At 36.0% G+C, this 20,761-nt stretch overlaps 1 protein-coding gene across 1 annotated transcript; it reads right to left on the reverse strand.

Moving 5' to 3' along the window:
• Positions 1-1,565: 1,565 nt before the first annotated feature.
• On the reverse strand, positions 1,566-20,362 carry LOC129248931 (serine-rich adhesin for platelets). Its single transcript, XM_054888544.1, has 8 exons — positions 20,276-20,362; positions 20,103-20,178; positions 19,695-20,006; positions 19,147-19,260; positions 12,655-12,738; positions 12,410-12,511; positions 7,541-8,491; positions 1,566-3,790 (listed from the first exon to the last, which is right to left on the reverse strand). The coding sequence occupies exons 1-8, from the start codon at positions 20,360-20,362 to the stop codon at positions 2,733-2,735; spliced, it is 2,784 nt and encodes a 927-aa protein (XP_054744519.1). The 3' UTR covers positions 1,566-2,732.
• Positions 20,363-20,761: the final 399 nt, after the last annotated feature.

The raw sequence follows: 20,761 nt of genomic DNA on the forward strand, positions 1-20,761 counted from the left end.
AAAAGTATGTTTTGTCAAAATAAATTTTTACAACAAAAAAATAAAAAATAAATTTTTTATGAAATAAATTTTGAACATGTTTTTTTAATTAATTTTTTGAAATAAATTTTGTTTTTTAATTAAAAAAATTATTTGTTGAAGTTAAATTTTTATAAGTGTTGGTAAATCAAGGCAAATTAAAAAAATATATATTTTTTATCAAAGTAAATTTTTACAAAAAGAAAATAAAAAAATAAGTTTTTTACGAAATAAATTTTAAACATTTTTTTAATTTATTTTTTGAAATAAATTTTGTCCTTTAATTTAAAAAATTAGTTTTTGTAGTTAAATTTTTATAAGTGTTGGTAAATCAGGGCAAACTAAAAAAAATATTTTTTATGAAAATAAATTTTTACAAAAAAAAAAAATAAAATAAAGTAAAAATTAATTTGTTTCATGAAATAAATTTTAGACATTGTTTTTTAATTCTTCTTAAGTGGTGGTATATTAAAATACAAATAAATAAAACTTTTTATAAAAGCAAATTTTCATAGCAATGCTATATTCTTCAAAATAAAAAGATATGCTCTTTATAAAAGGAAATTTTCGTAAAAATTGCTGCATTGGGAAAATTTATATTTAATTAAAGAAGAAAAACAATATTTTTTATATACATAAACTTTCACAAATATTGCTAAACAAAACAGAATAAACAAATTTAAGTTTTATAAACAGAAATTTTTATAAATATTGCTGTATGAAAAAAACTATAATAAAAAAAGGTTGTATTTTTGTTAAAAAAGTTTTTCATAAAAATGATAAGCAAAATAAATAAAAAAATATATTCATTATAAAAAGCAATTTTAATAAATATTGTTGCATTTACAAATAAAAAAAATTTTATAAAATGAAATTTTCATAAATATTTCTCCAATGGCAAAATTTATATTGAACCAAAGTAAAAAAAAAAAATTATATAAATAGATTTTCACAAATATTGCTGCGAAAAGCAGAACAAACAAATTTTATTTTCTATAAACAGAAATTTCCATAAATATTGAGGTATAAAAAAACTAAAAAAGGTGTTTTTTATTAAAATAGTTTTTCATAAAAATGATAAACAAAATAAAAAAAAAATATTTTTTTATTATATAAAATGAAATTTTCATAAATATCTTTTCAATGGCAAAATTTTTATTGAACCAAAAGAAAAAAAATAAGAATAAAAAACTTTGAGTTCTATAAAAAAAAATTGTAAATAGACTTTCACAAATATTGCTACATAAAGCAGAACAAACAAATTTTATTTTCTATCAAAAGAAATTTTCATAAATATTGATGTATTAAAAAATTTACAAAAAAAATGTATTTCGGTTTAAAACAAAAATTTTTTTATAAAAATGTGTTTTGGTTTCATCAATTTTTTTTATAAAAATGTATTTTGGTTTAAACATTTTTTTTTATATTATAAAAACACATGCACGAACTACTTCTCTTTACTAAAATTCCTTAAACTCCAAACCAGAATTTTTTAAATTTCAATATTTCCGTTTGCATTGCATTTTTGAAAGAAAAAAAATCTAAACAAAATTTTCACATTTAATACGTTTTTTATTACCATCGACATCAATTTCTTTTATTACAATAAATTTGAATAAATTAAAAATAGTTTTTAAATTTAACTGCAGGAACTAATACCACTTTGAATTGGTGTTTGTGTATGCCAAGGCAATAATATTAGTTACCCATTTAAAATAAATTATGTGTCTAAGTTTTACAAAATCGTTTTCTTTTGGAACAGTGGTTCTGGAACAAAGGTTGTTTCTCATAAATTCGTGTTTTAATGAAATTTGCGTGTATGCTTGTGAGTTTTGTTTTTGTTTTTTGTTTTTTACATGTTGACTTAATTAGAATTAACGCAAATAATTTATTTTAATCATATGTATCTTTTATAATTAATTTTCTCACTGAAATACTATATTTCTTTGTATGTCTATTTAATTTGAGTTATTGCATTTTAGGCGCCCAGCTTTTGTTGTTACATATTCGTTGTTGTTTTTTCAATGTTAAATGTTTTTTTTTCACCTAAACTGCTTCGTTCTACTTAAAAATAGATTTTTCAATGTTAATGCTAGCCTTAAAGTTTAACTAAAATATATAAGCATTTTACAGTTAGTGTTTTTAAAATATATTGGTAGTTGAATTTTCGTACATTTTTTCTTCCAAATTGCAGCATTCAAAAGTTAAAAAATTATAATTTTGCGCTTAGAAGTATGCGACATTTCTGATGACATGAATTTTATAAAAAATGGCTGATTTCATATTTCAACTCTTAGCGCTGGAAATTTAAGCGAGACAACAGGCCACGCGCTACTGCTTGCCTTCATACATTGATGACAAAAAATTTGAACTTTATTTTAAAACTCGCACAATGTAAAATATTAGTATATAAAAAAAAAAATATTTTTAAAAATATATAAATTTTCTATAGTCGCACTAATGTTTACTTCAGCTCAATTCAAAATTTTAGTCTATCTCTGCCCTTTCGATCGTCTCGATTGAAATATTTCGCACTCAAACCTCACTGCATTAAGCAAAATTGCGTCACATTTTTTTTAACTTCTTACTTTTGCTTCGAAATTTTGCGTACTTATTTATCTTTAACATATTTACAGTTTATACTTCTGACCACTAAAAACATTCTCTAGCATTTCTTTTTCATCAAAACAATATTCTTGTAAATTTAATTAATTTCAAACAAAGCGCTGCAGGAATAGCCGTTGTATTCTACCAATGGTCGCCGCCGGCACCTCCTCGGCTGCGCGCTCCTCCGTCGGCTTGGCATTCACCGTCAACACATCCTCCTTTTGACCCGCCTCCTGCTTAACTATGCCGTCCTCTAAATTCTCATCGGCCTTTATGCTCTCCGCATCCAGTTTGGGATCATCTTCTGGATTATTATTTCCATCGCCTGAAGTGTTGCCGCCCAGCTCGTCGATATCCACATCGACTGCGGCATGTGGCTTTGGTCGTGGTGTAGTGGGTTCGCGTTGCTTACCCAGCTTCTGTTCGGCCTCCAAGGACTCACCACTACCACTACCCGTTTCACTGGCCAGTTGAGTTTCCTTCGATTCTGCGGAATTATTTGAAGCATTGTTTGCGAGACGTGAGAAACGATCTAATTGAAAATCGCTGCTATTCGAGATGGCCGTTTCACTGGACAAATCTTCAGCTGAGTTCATGAGCAGTGCCACTTTTGTTGGCAGTTTCGATGCGGTTTCGGTGGTGCTATCACTGCTTACGCCATAGTAGCTTGCGGTAGATGAACCATCAGCGATATTAATGCCACTTCCACTACCTTCGTCCGCGGGTTTGTATGATCTAACCAGGTCAAAGGCGCTACTAATACTACGCTGCTCATCCTTAATGTCTGTCTCGCCGGCGTCATCGGTCTCACTTAGTGGGAAATTTACATCACGCAAACTAAAGTCATCTTCGGGCAAGGAAGGATATGCCGGGTTGGCTTCCATTGGTATGGCACTGTCTTCTTCTTCTAAGTGGAATGTTCTAACATCAGTGGAATGTTTTGCTGCTTCTGGCGTGGTGGATGCCAATGTGGGCGCATCTGTGCTTGAAGAACTCGAACTGGCTGGCATGGCTTCTGTTGAGGCAGTTGTTGGTAGGTGGGTGGTGCTATCGTTGTTTATGGGAGTAGCAGTGGCGTTTGATAATTGTAGTGGAGGCAGTACTACTGTGTGTTGATTATTGGAAGCTGCGGCTTGTATGTCCACGGCGCCGGATTGCGGAAGATCTGTTAGAATAAAGAAATTATTTATTACGAGTGCACACAATTAGCTCTGCAGAGTTAAACACAAAAACGCAACCAGTTTAATTTCCTAATTTTCTCATCCTTTTTCAAAGCCCATCGACTGTTCTGTGCATGGATCTAGTAATTTGTTGTTGCTTCTATTCTGCTATGATACTAAGTAAACTATAAGCGGTAATTAGGTAGGCATTGGAATAATAGTATGGGGTGCTCGATATATTAAGCTTTAGTCTCACTTCCTTTACTCGGATTGTCTGTCTGTACGGTAGGCCATGCAAGTTAACTGAAAAACGAAGAACAAGGACTGAAAAACATACCTAAGTGCCATAGTTGTTGCCTACCCTCTGTTGGAAGCAGGAATCAGGCTAAATATGATAGACCCAGTAGACGACGGCCGCTGTAAGGTTGAAGGCATTTTGAACCCAACCTTACTCACAAAAAAAAAAAACCTCCGTTTGCTTGCAGTTCATTGGTCACCGGCCACAGGCCCAGTTGATTTCTTTACACTGAATGGAAGATGGCATCACTCTCGTGATATGAAAGAGAATAGAAGCGGAGAAATTTGTTCAATCTCTAGAGATCTTCACTTGGACAATGCTCAAAATTACATTTACAAGCTTAAACTCTTAGGATAGTGCGAGAGCAGGCCTATTTTATACCTCCGTAGTCCTACGTACATAATATGAACTTTCGATGGTCAAGCAATCCAGTTACTTGGTCCATACAAACTCCGTTAGAAGTTAATACTAGAATATTACATCTGTTAAAGCTGACTTAATATGCTATACGGCGCGCGGCTACTAAAGCAGCAAAGATCACGGGAATGCTGAGCAGACTAATGGCGAACATCGGTAGACCAACCCAGAGCAAAAGAAAGCTGCTCATGGTGACTATATGCAAAGATTCCTGTACGGCAGCGAAATAGGGGGATATGCGCTAAACTGCAAAATCAAGCACAAAAGGAGGCTGTACAACAGCAGTTTTTGTGATCAGCCGATGGGACATATACTGAAAGGCGACGGGACATATACTGCGAAGTATTGTGCGATGACGCCGAGCACACGTTATTTAGTTGCGACAGATGGCTTGTGGAAAGAGTTGCGCTGATGGAGCCTATGTAACATGAAGCTGGCTACAAATATGGTGCACCCACACGTAGGTCCATTTCATGGATGTAGTTCTGGGCCCTCCCGAAATAACGCAAAGCATAGTCCGAATAAAGCTGAAGGGAGTCTACCGAGATAATTGGGGCTGCCCTTACGTTCTTGTAGTTTCTGAAGTTTTTTTATTCCAATAGTTAAAAATTATGGGAAAAATTTCAGGGGTCTATGGACTATTCGGCATCTCGGTAGTAGTTCTGGTGATTTCAACGATGAATGAAAGATACAATATCCCGTGCTTTCTTGGATTTTATATGAAATAAGAGATACTATTCCTAAAAAAAATTTAGTTACTACAGGTCCTTAAGGCTAATACCGAGCAATCCATTCATGAGATAGAGCCAGACTCCGTCATCAATGCCTTGGAATCCTAGATTAATAGGGTGCGCTATCGCGAAGTAAAGCACAGTCCTCGCACTTTTCCAAACTTACCTACTTTCCCTGTTTCTAAACAAAAAAAAAGTTCCTCCAATTTTATTCCTCAACCCCCAAAACTTATCTTTTCCATCCTTACTCCCGCATGATAGTTTGCGCATTAGTTGCATTGTGACTGCTAAAACAAGGAAGCGGACGACCGCGGTAATAGCGCAGACACACGAAATTTAGCGAAATTCTCAACCATCTGTGCGATCCTTCTGCCAGAAAAACGTGAAACACAGATGGCGCTTCAAGCAGTAAGAAGGCGTTGTTCCTGAGCAACGACAGGTGGGCATTCCCACTACTTAGGACTGGTAGCGGCAGGCTAATCACCTACCCTGTCAGAAATCAAAACAGATTAGCGAAACCAACGCAAGACTGAGTCTTGTCGAGGCCCTATGCCCGCGAGAGAAGTGAACAAGGAAAAAAAAAAAATCGCGAAGCCAGTCCAGGCAGTCACATGCTTACAATCGTATCCCATAAATAATGGGAATGCCTGTTCTTTCGAATAAATGCATAATATACCGGTCCACAATTGCAATCCTAAAAGCTCCTGTCCCTGGGATTTTATATTTCGTGTAAAGTGATAAATTATACTGTTCAAAAGTAAAACCTTAAATAAAGGCTTAATATTTGGCGCGTGCCAAAGCGATCACCTAAACAGAAATGTTGGAGAAATATACATTTGTATAGGCATATTTCGTTCGCCACTGCAGCCGAGTACCCACTTGAACAGAATTGTCGCGGACAGCGGACAGTGGGTAACGGGTTGTGGGATTCCCGCTGTCAAAATTAGTGCACATTTAATAGCATGAAATCGCACTGAATGCGGTGGGGACGGATCTTGTCATCGGTTATTTTAACGGCGGCAAAATAATTAGATTCATTTCTATTTTCTCCGACGGGTTGAAAACCCAGAGCTTTTCTGATCACTTGATGACAGCAGGCAAATAACAAGCAAGTAATATTCGATTTGACCAAGGAAATCCGCATCAATAATTTAGAAGGATGTTTTTTTTGTAGCAATGAGCCTCAACGAGTTTTTTAAGAAATATGGCAAACGAAAAGATTTCACTATAAAATTCAATTTATTGTAACCACAAAATCTCAGCTAAAAACCGTCCCCGTCGCAATGGTGTTTAATCGATCCAATTCCCCAACGGAAATGGATCAGCTGATTACCACCCGTCAACCTGTCAACCCGTTACCCGCTGCTATTCTGTTTAGGGCCTGAGTTGGTGCGTGACCACCATTCAGTAGTGGCCGGGATTTCGAAACCGAAACATCAAATGATAATTTCATTATTTCTAAGCGTCGCCGGCTCACGGCAGGCTATGGCAAATATCACAGCGTATTCTTGCTACGAAGAAGCTCCTCATAAAAATTATCTGCCATTCGGAGGTGGCGTAAAACTGTAGGTTCTTCCATTTATAGTAAAACCTCAAGATGCCAGCCACAAATAGAAGCAGGAGCTTGGCCAAACACCCAAGAAAGGGTGTAAGCGCCAATTATTTGTATTATATTAGGATGTCCAAAAATATTAATTATGCTTACTCCTATGACCAGAAAAAATAGTCACCTCTATTTTTTTAGTTGAATATATCGGCCACCGTAGTCGAATGGGTTGGTGCTTGACTACCATTCGGAATTAACAGAGTGAATGTAGGTTCGAATCTCGGTGAAACACCAAAATTAAGAGAAAGTTTTTTCTAATAGCGGACGCCCCTCGGCAGGCAATGGCAAACCTCCGAGTGTATTTCTGCCATGAAAAAGCTCCTCACAAAAATATCTGCCGTTCGGAGTCGGCTCTAAACTGTAGGTCCCTCCATTTGTAGAACAACATCAAGACGCACACCACAAATAGGAGGAGAAGCTCGGCCAAACACCCGAAAAGGTTGTACGCGCCAATTATATATATGTATATATCCTGTGCTGCTTCGAAAACTAGCATTGAATTTATATAGAAAAAATCGATAGATTAAATCCCCTCTTTTAATTTATCTTCACAAAACGTCCTGGCACGTACCTAATTGCGACATAAGTGACCAAATATTTAGAAATTGCCTCCCTTCATAGAATAAGTATTCCCATTCAACTATTACTTCATATCTAATACCCTCTACATACTACTTTTATTCCGCACTTCCTTTTCACTTACCTTCAGTTGCCTTGAAGCCTGCAAAACCGTCTGTATTTCCTTCTACGCGCGGTCCAGCTGTGGTCAAGATGATGTGATAAATGTTGTCACTGCCAGATGTTTCGGGTTCCAAATCAAATGTGTTTTGCAGTTGTAAACCGCCGCTTTGTCCGCCATCATTACCATCTATCAGCTCAGGTGAACCGAGTTCCTCACCAGCCGTTACTCGTTCTGTCGTCACCAAGTTTTCACGCTTTATATTCACTTTCGTTGGATCATTCAATGAGGCATCGTGTTGCAGTTCCTGTGCGCCAAACGCGGGAATCGCTTCGCCATCCTCAACAAGCTGTGCCACCTCGGCGGACACTTCACCACTATCACAGCTACCATTTTCCACGTTCGCCCCATTTTGCGGTATTGCAACTACAACAGTATTGCGCTCTGTGCTTGGGTAAGCAACTGAAGCGCTAAGCTTTAAGCTCTCAACATTATTAACGCCCCCAGCCACTGGAAGTAAAGTTTGACGGTTGTTGTCTATGCTGAATGTTGTTTTATTGCCATTGTTCGTAGTTGAACTCGACACACTTTCCCCACTGTGATTTTGCTCTTGCTCTGTTGGTGTAGTTTGTGATAAAGCGGCTACTGATGGTGATGACGGCGGTAATGTTGAACTGCTGCCGTCCGCTATTGTTGTTGTCCGCGTTGTCGTGAATTGTTCAGTTGAAGTTGCTGTCGTGCTGGTCGTAGTAGTTGTAGTTTGTGGTTTGAGCATATGATGAATCGGTATGACTTTGTTGTCATCGGTAATGCGTATCTCAACCGGTTTAGTGATCTCTTTGATGGTTATATTCGGATTGAGCACCGGTGGTGCCGGTGGTGGAGCTGATGTCGTCTCAGCGCTGTTCACTTCTGCAGCTGGTGTTGGAGGATTGTTTGATTTTTTTGCATTTTGAGTGGGATCGAAAGTAAAGACTGTTGATTTGGAAGAGATTAAAAAATATTTATTGGGTTAATAAAAAATGTATTTTTAAGTTTGTGTGAAAATTATTATAATTTTTTTTTTGAATGCTTTAAATATTTGGCAGCGAAGAGTTATATAAATAATATCATATAAATAATTAACATCACAGAGAGGTAAGTGGGTAAAAATAATTTTTCTAATCAGATAATAATAAAAAGGGGTTTTTAATTAAAATAGTTTTTTTTTACCGTAATTAAAAAGCCTTAAAAATCATTTCACTAAAATTAAATTTCTATAGGTATAACTTAATAAGCGTCAGCCATTTTAAGAAGTTGAGGTCTTAGGCATACCCGAAATTTTGGGACTCAGCCATAACTTTTTTCAATTTATAAGAAATCAATATTTTCGATAATTACTGATCCCGAAATTTCAGGATATTTTTTTAACTTAGTGCCGAAATCTCGGGATCAGTAATTACCGAAAATATTGATTTTTTATAAATTGAAGAAAATGTCTTAGGGATACTTTTTAACGTAGTCTCGAAATTTCGGAACTCATCCCGATCCATGACCTTTTTCAATTCATAAAAAATACCACCTTTTCCGAAAATAAGACATCCTCCGAAAATAGTTCGTAGTTAAAATAATGTGACAAAACAAAATTCGTTAAAAGTGCTGTTGATTTATTAAATACAAAAATACAAAAAATTATTCGCGGAATATAACGGAACTGTTTATATTTTGTTTGATATATTGTGCATTCAACAAGTGATTTTAATCGCGGATAGAAGCACGTGTTGTTAAAAAATAAAATGCAATCTTCGAAGTATATAAAAGGGCATAATTTGTTTTTTTTATAAAAGTGGTAAAAATGCAACAACTGCTGTGAGTGTAAGGACTGCGCGAAAGTGGTTTTCAAAATTCCGAATTGGTAACTGCGACGTGGAGTATGCCCCGCGCGCTGCGTCCTGAAGTCTTTAACTCCGATGCCTTGCTCGAACTCGTGGAAGCTGAGCCAAATTTGACAGTCGATATGACAGCTCAGAGGTTAAATTCATCGCATGGAGCAGTTCACAGGCACCTGGTTCAGTTGGGAAAGGTTTCAAAGCTGGGAAAGTGGGTTCCGCATAGACTTTCCGTCGCCAACCTTCAGCAGAGAGTGTATGTGTGTTCTCAGCTGCTGCAAAATGAAAGTTTTTTTAACCGTATCGTGACTAGTGATGAAAAATGGGTCCTTTACAATAATCCTGTTCGCAAACGCCAATAGTTAGATAAAGATTAAACACCAGAACCGACCCCTAGAAATGACCTTCACCCCAAGAAGATTTTCCTGTCTATTTGGTGGGATATGGCCGGTATTGTTTATTATGAACTTCTGGAACCAAACCAGACGATAACTGCTGATTATTATTCCCATCAGCTATCAAACCTGAATGAGGCATTTAAAAAAAAAATCGACGGTTTTTAGTGAATAGAAGCAAAGTTTTGTTTCACCACGACAACGCAAGACCTCATACCGCAAGGCAAACATTAGGCAAGCTTAACGAGCTTGGATGGGAGCTAATGCCGCATCCACCATACTCTCCGGATATTGCACCTTGTGATTATCACCTTTTCCGTGGACTTGAATCCCTTATGAGTAACAAGAACTACTCCTCAAAAGAAGCTATAATCCCTTTTTATTGAAGCGTATTTTGGCTCTAAGGACAAACAATTTTTAGACCAGGGAATTAAAAATTTGCTTAAACGTTGGGAAGACATTGTAAATAATGAAGGAAAATATATTATTGATTAAAAAATACTTTAAACATCTTTTTTATTAATTTTAAAACCACCTTTAAAAAACGCACGAATTTATGGACTGAGTTGAGTTTGTTGAGTTTTCCTAATAATCGTATTTCAGAGAAATTTTTGAAGCAAAATATTCCGAGAAATTAATTGTTTACATCTACAGTTCGTTTCAAATTAATTCTTGGAATTTATCTTAAAAATACAACACAAGGCAGCAGTCTACATTGAGCGACAGTGCAAGTATACAACGTTCATTCATACGTAATTTTATTTAAAAATAAAGTGAATAATTTTTAACCCTAGTTAAAATGAGTACAACACGAAAGAGCTATTCCGTCGAGCACAAAAAGGGAATCGTGGAAGACTCGAGGGGTGTAAATCTTGTAGCATTCTGCAAAGAGAAGATGCTGGATCTTCGTATGGTTCGTAAATGGCGTGTAGACTACGATTACCTGTGCCAACTGGTGGACCAATGAAGTGAAAAAACACAGAGTTGGATCAGGACGGCAGCCGTTATTTTCTGAGTTGGAAGATTGCATCTGGGAATGGATTGCAGGAAGGAGAGATATTCAAAAATTTGCCCTTGAAACAGCAATTGAATTTGATATATCCACAGAAGAATTTAAAGCATCGTCACACTATTTGGACTACTTCCTTAAACCATATGAACTGTCTCTAAGGAGAACAACAACATTGTTTAAGCTGGAAGACAATGAAGTTGTTAAGCGTGCACTTGCGTCAAAGTTTTTTTTTTGATGATATCGATTTTTCGAAATACCAACACTCCTACATGATTGCTATGGATGAGAATGCGGTATTCGTAGACCAAGGAGCTTAAACGACAGTTCACCACAAGCCTTTTTCGTCAATTTACGTTCCTTCTACCGGTTACGTTAGTGCACGTGCTACCTGTATTTTGGCGATTCGTCTAGATGGCAAAAAAGTATCGCCATTTTTAATCACTAAAGGTAAAAAATACCAGATTTAACGTGTTTCAGGAATTTATGTCATAGAAAGTGAAAAAGCCTGGTGCACCCACGCAGTTATAAGAATGTGGGTTGATTTTATGCTGTCACCACTGTTGACGGGTCAGAATAGGCTACTTTGGGATTCAGCCAATACTCACCACGCTAAAGACATGAACAACTTTCTTGCTGAGAGGAAGATTGCTCAAATAATGATTCTGGCAGGAATGACTGGATACCTCCAGACACTTGACATTGCAATAAACAAGCCGTTCAAGGATCATTTGGGGATGGAAATCAATGAATATTTTGAAAACAGAATGGTGAGAAATAATCGAGGTAATTTTGTAAAACCAGGCTTAGAAGAAGTTGTGAATTGGGTAGTAAATTCATGGAACAAAATAACTGATAGTGGTGTTTCCAATGCACTACGAACAGGCTACTTAGACAAGAAGTATTACTTTAACGGTAGCTACATCGCAAGACATGAGAGATTCGAACCAATGATTCAGCAGGAAATGGATTTGGGCGAAAATCAGAATATAATACAGAATTTTATTTATGACGATGCTCCAGAAGAAGATGACATGACTGTAATTGAATAAATTAAAATTTCTGTATTCTGTGTAAAAAAAAATTAAATAAAAATATATAAATATTCTTTTATTTTTGCCCTCACCCGAAAAAAACCCTAGCGCGTATTTCGGACCAAAAAAGAAAGTAAGACGGTATTTATTTTCGGAAAAATACGGTATTTTTGATAATTACTGTTCCCGAAATTTCAGAATATTTTTTTAACGTAGTCCCGCCATTCGTGATCAGTAAATATCGAAAATATTGATTTTTTATAAAGTGAAAAAAGGTCTTAGGGATACTTTTTAACGTAGTCCCGAAATATCGGGACTCATCCCGAGCCATTATCAAATAATAAAAAATCAATATTTTCGATAATTAATTGTTTACTAGTTCCAATATATCGCCAAAAAATAAAGTTAATTATAAAATGAACATCCCCTAAAATGCTAAATGCCAAATACATATAATTCAAATACTATAATTTAGTGATTTAATTTAATGAATTCGAATTTTTTAGTGACTTAAAGTGCATGACTACATCTATATCTACAGGTATATTAGTTCCAATTTTTTCTAAGAAACACTTCCTCTTACTCACCTGGACAATTGTCGTACTCCGGACAGCAACGTCCTGGTATATACTTTGGCTTGCAATCGTCACGATAGAAGCAGGTCACAGAACTGCAGAGTATTTCACCACCTGTGGCAGCAGACCAAAATGATAAAAAATAAAATAAATACTCACATTACCATTGCGGCAACAAAAATCACTTTAGATTTGTAACTTGAGCTGCATTTGTGTGCATTTTATTTGTTTTGAGAATCAGACCTCTTCACACTCACCTTGACAATAGCATACCGTACAGGGTGTCTCCGGATCTAACAACTTATCACCATTGGAATAAGTTTTGCCATCCTTCTGACAATCTGTGAATGAAAAGTAAAAAGGATAAATAAATAAATAAAGTTGGTCAAAGCATTTTAAAATATTAGATATGGCTGAGTGATGAGACTGTATTTGTATGTATTATGTACGTATGTGTGTATGTGTGCCAGTATGAAAGGTAGAGGAATCAACAAAATTGCACTTTAGGTACATTAACACCATAACCCGGTAGGAAAAACTGAGCTCGTAATAGTAATATCAGTGAATCTACTGCTTAGTTCTCAAGTAGAGTTTCAGCATTACTTATCATTTGATATCAACCATTTTTTTAAATCTGATTCCTCAACTTGTACTGAAGTTGATGTACATAAGGCCATTATTATAGGTACTCTCCTCGTTCATACGAAAATGCAAGTTGTTTTTTTTAATTAACAATAACAGATATTCAATTGTGTGTGGTTTTTATTTCATAGTTCAATGCAACAAATACAAATAATAATTCAAGTATCTTTTAAAGCTTAAACTAGTGACAATAGGTACAAAAAGGAATGGTCTTTAAAATAGGTACGAAAGAGAAATAGAAACCATACAAAAATAACCTGGTGTTTTTTTAAAAATGCTGTTTAACTTAACGAAGTATGATCAATAAACGTTGCGTCCCCCACAATTGTCAGTGACACTTTCTATGCAATTTGGCATAGAATTAATAGTCCCACCGCATGTTTCTGTGGGACTGGCACACCATATTTCATTGATTTTTTTCCATCACTCCTTCTTATTTCCGATTATTCAAGTCCCTATTCGCTGCTTTAAATCTTCTGTCACTGGTCACTGGCTCAACCAATCCATAACTTTAATATTATTTTGTAAAAACCATTCACGCCCTAACATTGAGGAGTGCTTTGGGTCATTATTTTGTGGCGTATTTTCCTCAGCAAATGCTAGCATCACTTCTAGAAGTATGTCCTTGTAATTCAATTTGTCCATTTCATTGATTAGAGAAGCATCCCCAAATTATGTTGCCACCACAGGGTTTGATTATTTCCTTTGTGAACTGCGGTTAAAACTCTTGTTCTTTTTGGGACATCTGACATTTCGCTCTGTATCAGTAAAATAATTTTTGTTTCATCGCTCCAAAGTATATTCTAGACTGATCCGCTTATTGAGATGTTGTTGAGAATTCACATTGGAGATTTGACAAGTTGATATCAACCAAAGGAGTTTGTTGTGTGAAAAAGCCAAATAGTTTTCATTTGACGGTTAATATACTAATTGGTTATTTTTTACATTTAACAAGTGATAGTTACAGAATTTGTTGTGCTTCAAAATAGAGAACGTAACGAAATCGTTTCCAGGGTTTTGCAGAAAGACTCGCCAGTGGGTTTAATTTAAAGCGAAATATCGCACCAAATACTCGTATGGAGTAGAGCTTAATGGTCAAAAAATTATGCGGACATCAAACAACAATTCTAGGTCTGGTCGCTTGACTTGAAACGACTGATTAAATTAGGTTAGGGTTGATTAGGTTGAAGCGGTTGTCCACTATAGGACACATTCAGACTCATAGCCTATTGTGATGCCGCGTGGGGAACTTGTCCTTATCTCTCCTAAATCTAGTGTGTACTTTTTAAAAATTTTAGAAAATCTCTGATTTCCGCAGTACTGAGAACTTCCAATTCATTAAAAAGTTGTCTATCTCAAATCTACGTCTGGGTAGAGCCGGACAATGGCGCAGGAGGCGCGAGATCGTCTCTTGTTCTTCCTCATCGATACAGCTTCTATCCGTTTTGACTGAAATCAGTCCTTATTTTGGCTTAGCAGATATTCTGTGCATTTAGCATTGGGAGTCGGCCACAGGTTAGGTTAGTATGGTTGCCCAAGGAATGAGCGCACTTGGACGAGGAAAAAACGGTTTCGTCCTTTGTGGTATCATTATGAAGGTAGTGAGGTGAGAGAGGAAGACCGATGGGATGCGGGGAGAGAGTGGGGAGAGGTGGTGCTGCGATGGTTAGGAGGGTGGGTTTAGAGTGTGTGGATTACGAACGATGACTGTGCTGCGTTTGCGTCAACCGCTTTGTGCTACTGATGAAATTCATCAGATTTTTAATGTTAACGCTCCACACGTGGTCGGCCACAATTGTCGGGCGATTCTGCAGGTGGTTTCATTGTGCCATCTTTCATTTGCTACTCTTACAATTCTCTAAAAAATAAGTACTTTACAAGAGTACTAAGGGTATGTCTATGTTATTGTCTGTGTACTTATCAGTCAACGAAGTTTCCTTTAAGTGAAATTACTCAGCCATCTTATTAAGATGTGCGGCATTTCATGGCTCTCTTTGAGGTTATCGGCTGCTTTGTGAGGGATTTTATCGCCACCTGGCTATCAGTGAAAATGTACTTATACATATCATCTCCAGGTTTCGGTTCACACTACACCAGTGTCAGGGCTTTTATTATTGTCATCTATTCTGCCTGGAGGAGACTGCAGTAGTCGGGAAACCGAAAGACTGTGTTAGCTGGCCGAAAAACCTGCTGAGGTTGCTGCAGCTGAATTACGAAATATCTGAGTTTTTCGAGAATTTAGTGATGAGGAGCGAGGTGAATTTTCTTCTCTCTGGATATGTAAAAAATACCGTATTTTGGTCAACCAACACTCCTTGATCAGGACCTCCTATTTTGAGGACGACAAAGAAAACGCAGCGAATGATATCGGCTCAAGTCGCAAGATTTTTTATCACCCGAACTAGTTGATTTAGAGTTGAGTTATACGTATGAGCTGCCAACAAGACGATGCCAGCGTTAACACAACTTTGTACATCGTGAAGATTTTAAGCAACAGTTTTTCATTGCAAAATCAGGGAATTTTGGTTGGCAAGCGAGATCACCTAATCTAATGACCGCATATGTGGCCTAAAACGTCACTAGTACCAAGTTGCCCGTACTAAATTCTTTCAGTCAAAGTTCCATAACTCAAATAACACAAAATTACGGATGCGTCAGGCTTTCTAAATATGCAAAAAACATAGAAATCAGATTTAAAAGAGAAAATTAGAGAAATTAGCCTAAAGCCTCACTAGTACCAAGTTGCCCGCACGAAATTCTTTCAGTCAAAGAACGTATGTGGTCATTCCTACGGATTTTCTTAAAGGAACTGGCCTACGTAAGCAAGCCGCAGTTACCCCAGGTACTTAAGAAGAACATTCGCCAAGAAATTGATAATCTAACGCCAGATACCGTGACGAACATAATGTGAAATTAAATAAAGAAAAAAACATTTGCATAAACTTTGGCGGAGACCGACAACTATCAAATATTAATTTTTGAAATATGAAAAAATTAAATTTATTCTTTGTTTTCTATTTATTTGATATATCATTTTTGTGTCACTTTGCACTTAAAAAAGGTAGAAATTCGAACTTGTTCTTGTCTTAGAATTAGTCTGGTAGTAAATTCACTAGAACTGCACAAGTTTGTCATTAATGAGATTCCCTGCAGGGAAGGGACTACATCAACGGAGTGGACCACAGCCAAATTAATTTCGTGCTACTTTGATTAACTCCCTCAGGCCGAATAAAATATATGAATGGGCAAACGAATGGCATGAGTGGCGTTTGCACGAAAAAAATTGGCGTGAGAAAAGTTTTTTCTTTACAGTTTTTTTATATTATTTATGCAAATTACATGTATTTTCGCTGAATATTTTATGAATCCACAAATGATACTCTATTTTTTATAAATATTATAGTTTGCGATAAAAAATGTCAACTGGCAGTAAAGCATTTTAATATTTTAATTATTTTAATACACCTGAATATCTGTCATTGTGAAACTGATATCAATTTAAATTAATATTTAATCGACTCATTTTTTGTTTCTTGTAAATAAATAGCCAGCTGATATTAGGTAATAAAAAAAATATTAATAAAAAAGCTTAATTTAGTGCAATTTAATTAGTTTTATTTGATTTTGATGATGGAAAATCTCATCGCTCTTAGGGTCGGTCAATCATTCACATATTCTCCCTTGTGGTTGATTTATAATTTCAATTTCAACTGTGACAAATTGAAATGTTCCTTATCGATGTCAGTAGATGTGTGCGCTAGAATTGCCAATTGTAGCAAATCTGTATATTTAACTTCACATTAGGGCGTCAGTGAGTTTGCAAGCAAGCAGCAAGATGAGCGGCTTGTTTATCATTTCATTTGCTGTGCAAATCGCTGTACCTCTCAAATGATAAATTTCAAAGAGATGTTCAAATTTCTCATAGAAATGTTAAACTGAAAGCGTACGCCGGCTATGCATCACATCAAATAAGCAGTTCCCAGTAAAAGTGATTTTGTGTGAGTCTTGCGAGACTGAAATCTAGGACCCAATACCACGCATTCCAGGCGTTATTGTTTTTAACCCTTTGTTCAGTCGGCAAATATTATTTTGGCCGAACTCCTTCTTTCCTATTTGTGGTGTGCGTCTTGATGTTTTCCGCAAATCGAGGGAACTACAGTTCTATGCCATCCCCAAACGGCAGATAGTTTTTTTATAATGAGCTTTTTTATCGCAGAAATACGCTAGAGGTTTGCCATTGTCTATCGAGAAGCGATGTTTTTTGTATTATTGAAAAAATAATTAAAAACATAAAAAAAATTGTTAGGAAGAATATGTCTCCCGACATTTTTAATTCTAAACTTTAAATAATACGATTGAGAAAATGTATCTCATACTTTATGGACTAGCTCGGGCTTTGTTTGGGTTGTTTTGAGCTAAATAAATAATATTCAAAATCTATTTATCCTTTATTTTCAGCTAAAAAGTGCAAAAAAACGCGCTTCTAGCTTTTTTACGAATGGAAGAAATATACATTTTGGTATTAACCCCAAAATTTCGGGACTACTTTAAAAATATCCAGAAACTTCGGTATCCACTGTTATCGAAAATATCGGTATCCCAAGTAACCTAGAAAACCAATTTAAGAAGATTATGCTCCAGAACGAGTCCGGAAACTCCGGGACTACATTAAAAATAACCCAAAAATCGAAAAATCAATAGTTACCGAAAATACTGGGATACCTAGTAAAGATTTAGGAATGTATGTATGATTTGGATTTTGATATATCGCAAGCGCGATTTCGCTTAAATAAATATTTGCATTTTAACTAGGATGTTGTGACTTCTGGACCCACTTTAAACAAATTTTGCACTATAAAATATTAAGCGAAAGAGTCCAATAAGATTTTTTAGCCAAAATCTAATAGGGTGCGTAGGCGCGAATCTTCGTGCATGAAACACCAAAATGATAGAAAAAGCTTTTTCTAATAGCGGCCACCCTTCGGCTCCTCAGAAGCTTCCCCAAAAAGTTTTAAGCAAAAAAATTTTTATTTCAGCTTTATTCAAAAAATAAGCAGAACATCTAAGAGGAGGTGCTTTTCAAAAATAACAAAAAAAAATGTTTTTATCAAAAATTTTTAGCCAAAAACAAAAATTTTTTTTCAGCTTTAATCAAAAAATAAGAAGAATATCATTAAAAAATTACAAAAAAAAAAATTCATCCAAAATTTTTTAATCAAAACACATTTTTTCAGCTGTAATCAATAAATAAGAAAAATTCTGAGAGGTGGTGTTTTTCAAATCAAAAAATGCTTTTCAAAAATCACAAACATTTTTAACCAAAAAAAAACAAAAAAATGTTTTCTCAGCTTTAATCAACAACTAAGAGAAAACCCTAAATTAGAAAGTTTTTCCAAACATAACAAAAAAATTTTTTTTCAGCATGGAAAAATAAGAAAAAAATCTAAGAGGGGGGTGTTTTTCAAAAATAACAAGAAAAGAAATTTTCCCAAAAATTTTTAACTACAATTTTTTTTTTTCAGCTGTTAACGAAAACATAAGACAAAAATCTGAGAGGTGGTTCAAATATGACAAAAGAATGTCCCAAAAATGTTTAACAAAAACAAAAATCCCAAAAAAATTTTAACAAAAACATTATTTTTTTTCCTCCTCATTGAAAATATCTGCCTTTCGGAGTCGGCTTAAATCTGAAGGTCCCTCTATTTGTGAAATTGTCAAAAAATTGTCAAAAATCAACCAGAATTTTCAGCCACTTTGTTATAGTAAAATTAAACTGCTCACCCAAATCGTTTTTTAAATTTTGATTAAAATTTTTTAAATTTTGAAGAACATTTGCCGAATTTTTTCAAATTTTGTACAATATAAATGTTGGAATTTTGGATTTTATGGGTTCTGTTGTAGTGTGAAGTATATATGCAAAAAAAAATTAGGTAAAAAAATACTACTGAATAAATAAATAGTTAAACCATGTTTACATTTGCACGTTGAAATTCTCACAAAAAATATCTGCTTGCGTATACGAAGAAATTTTTTTGCGAGCAAACTCGTAACTTTTACATCTCTCTGGCCAGTAAAAACCAAAACCTATAAGCATTTTTGCCACTTACCGCATTTGTAATCAGGACAACAGTATCCTGTCTTCTGTATGGCACGACAGCCCACTTGGGTCTCACAGGTAACACTCGCCTTCGGCATAAGGACACCGTCCAGCAAACACTGATCTACGACCAGGATGTGGTGAATTGAGCGCATACAGATGCAGAACAGACCACGAATGACGGTCGATGCAGGAGGAGGACACCAACAAACAAACAAACAAACGAAGAGAAGAGAAGAGAAGAGAAAAAGTAGACAAAAAAGATTGAAAATGCATTAAAGGAAAATAATGAAAAAACGAAAAAAGCGATAAGGAGACCGAGAAATGTTAGTTTAGATAAGCGACACCGCAACAGCAGCCAGAACCAGAGAGTGGCTTGCACTGAATGTCTAAAAAGCGCCACGCCGGTTGACACGCTCAAGTGGCGGCAGAGCAGCACCGCAACGAGCGAGTGGCCTAATGCCTGACGCTTGGCATTCTCTGGCGGGGCGGCAATGTGTTAGGGCGCCTTTTGATATGCATGTAATTATCGTTGATGGCATCGAATTGCTTGCTCACCTTGAGGCTGGTCCAGTGTGCCTGGCAGTGACTCCGCCGTCGAGGCGATTTCCTTTGCAGCTGGCTCCTCCGACAAAAGTTTGACAGAGAGTTCGCGCGTCAGTCGCACCAAAGTTGGACTGCGGCCCCCCACACTACTAGCGGGCAGAATATTGTAGAAATGCGCAGCTATAGAGTTGATATTGGCGTTACAGATGTTTATTGTTATTGTTGGTTTGTGCGCGAGTTTAGGTGGGCGTATCAGGACATGCAAAGAAATGTAAATGAAATGCAATGAAGGCGGATTTTTTTTCTCAAAATGACTTTGTGTAGCTGCGATTGCAAGTAAAAAGCAAGATGGTAAATGAAAAGAAAAACAAAAAAAAAGAGAAGAAAAAGCAAAATGAAAAATAGGAAAGGTGATACAACTGCGAAATGTCACTTCTACAGCCACAAACGAGGAATCTGCCGGTTGTCGCACGCCCAACCAAGCATTCTCGGTTAACTGCATTGCACACAAAAGTTTAAATTAGTTTACCAGTTGGTTGCCACCCGCGCGCAAATAGGAAATTAAGCAAGTGAATAAAAAGTGAGCAACCAACACCAGCCAAGCCAGGGAATGGTTTATTGTGTCTGCTTTCACTTTTAGTGTTTGGTTGCTTTTGTGGCTCTTTTGCTGCCTGTGCCATTTTACAACACCCGTCAGCTCGTCTTCTGCCACTGAGGTTTTGTATGACTTCTATGCGCACTTCTAGTAGTTTTCATGGCGTTAGGTTGTAGCCTCAATTTCGCTACTGTCGTTATTTTGTAAATATTGACAATGTCACACAAAGTGGCATGCAATGTTGCAACTAATTTCGTCGGAACTATGGGCGGAGTGGCAATGTTGGTTTTGCGATTAGCGCAGTAAACTATGTTATGGGGCAAACAAACAACACTAAAAAACACACTTCGTTTGAAGGAATAAAACATGCAGTATTCACTGGAAAACTTCGCTAGGGGTGTCATAAATTTTAAGTGACAGTTAATTTAGTGGAATTGGGTTTAGGAACATCAAAGTGGCTATTTAATTCGTAAATCCAATTGGA

Source organism: Anastrepha obliqua, chromosome 5 (genome assembly GCF_027943255.1).
Source record: "Anastrepha obliqua isolate idAnaObli1 chromosome 5, idAnaObli1_1.0, whole genome shotgun sequence".
Classification (NCBI taxonomy): domain Eukaryota; kingdom Metazoa; phylum Arthropoda; class Insecta; order Diptera; family Tephritidae; genus Anastrepha; species Anastrepha obliqua.

Coding starts and splice junctions, on each gene's coding strand:
- LOC129248931 (XM_054888544.1), bottom strand. CDS start 20,362: ATGGCACAGGCAGCAAAAGAGCCACAAAAGCAACCAAACACTAAAAGT. Junction 12,739..19,146: donor TTGTCCTGATTACAAATGCG/GTAAGTGGCAAA, acceptor TTTCATTCACAG/ATTGTCAGAAGGATGGCAAA. Junction 12,512..12,654: donor TACGGTATGCTATTGTCAAG/GTGAGTGTGAAG, acceptor CTGCTGCCACAG/GTGGTGAAATACTCTGCAGT.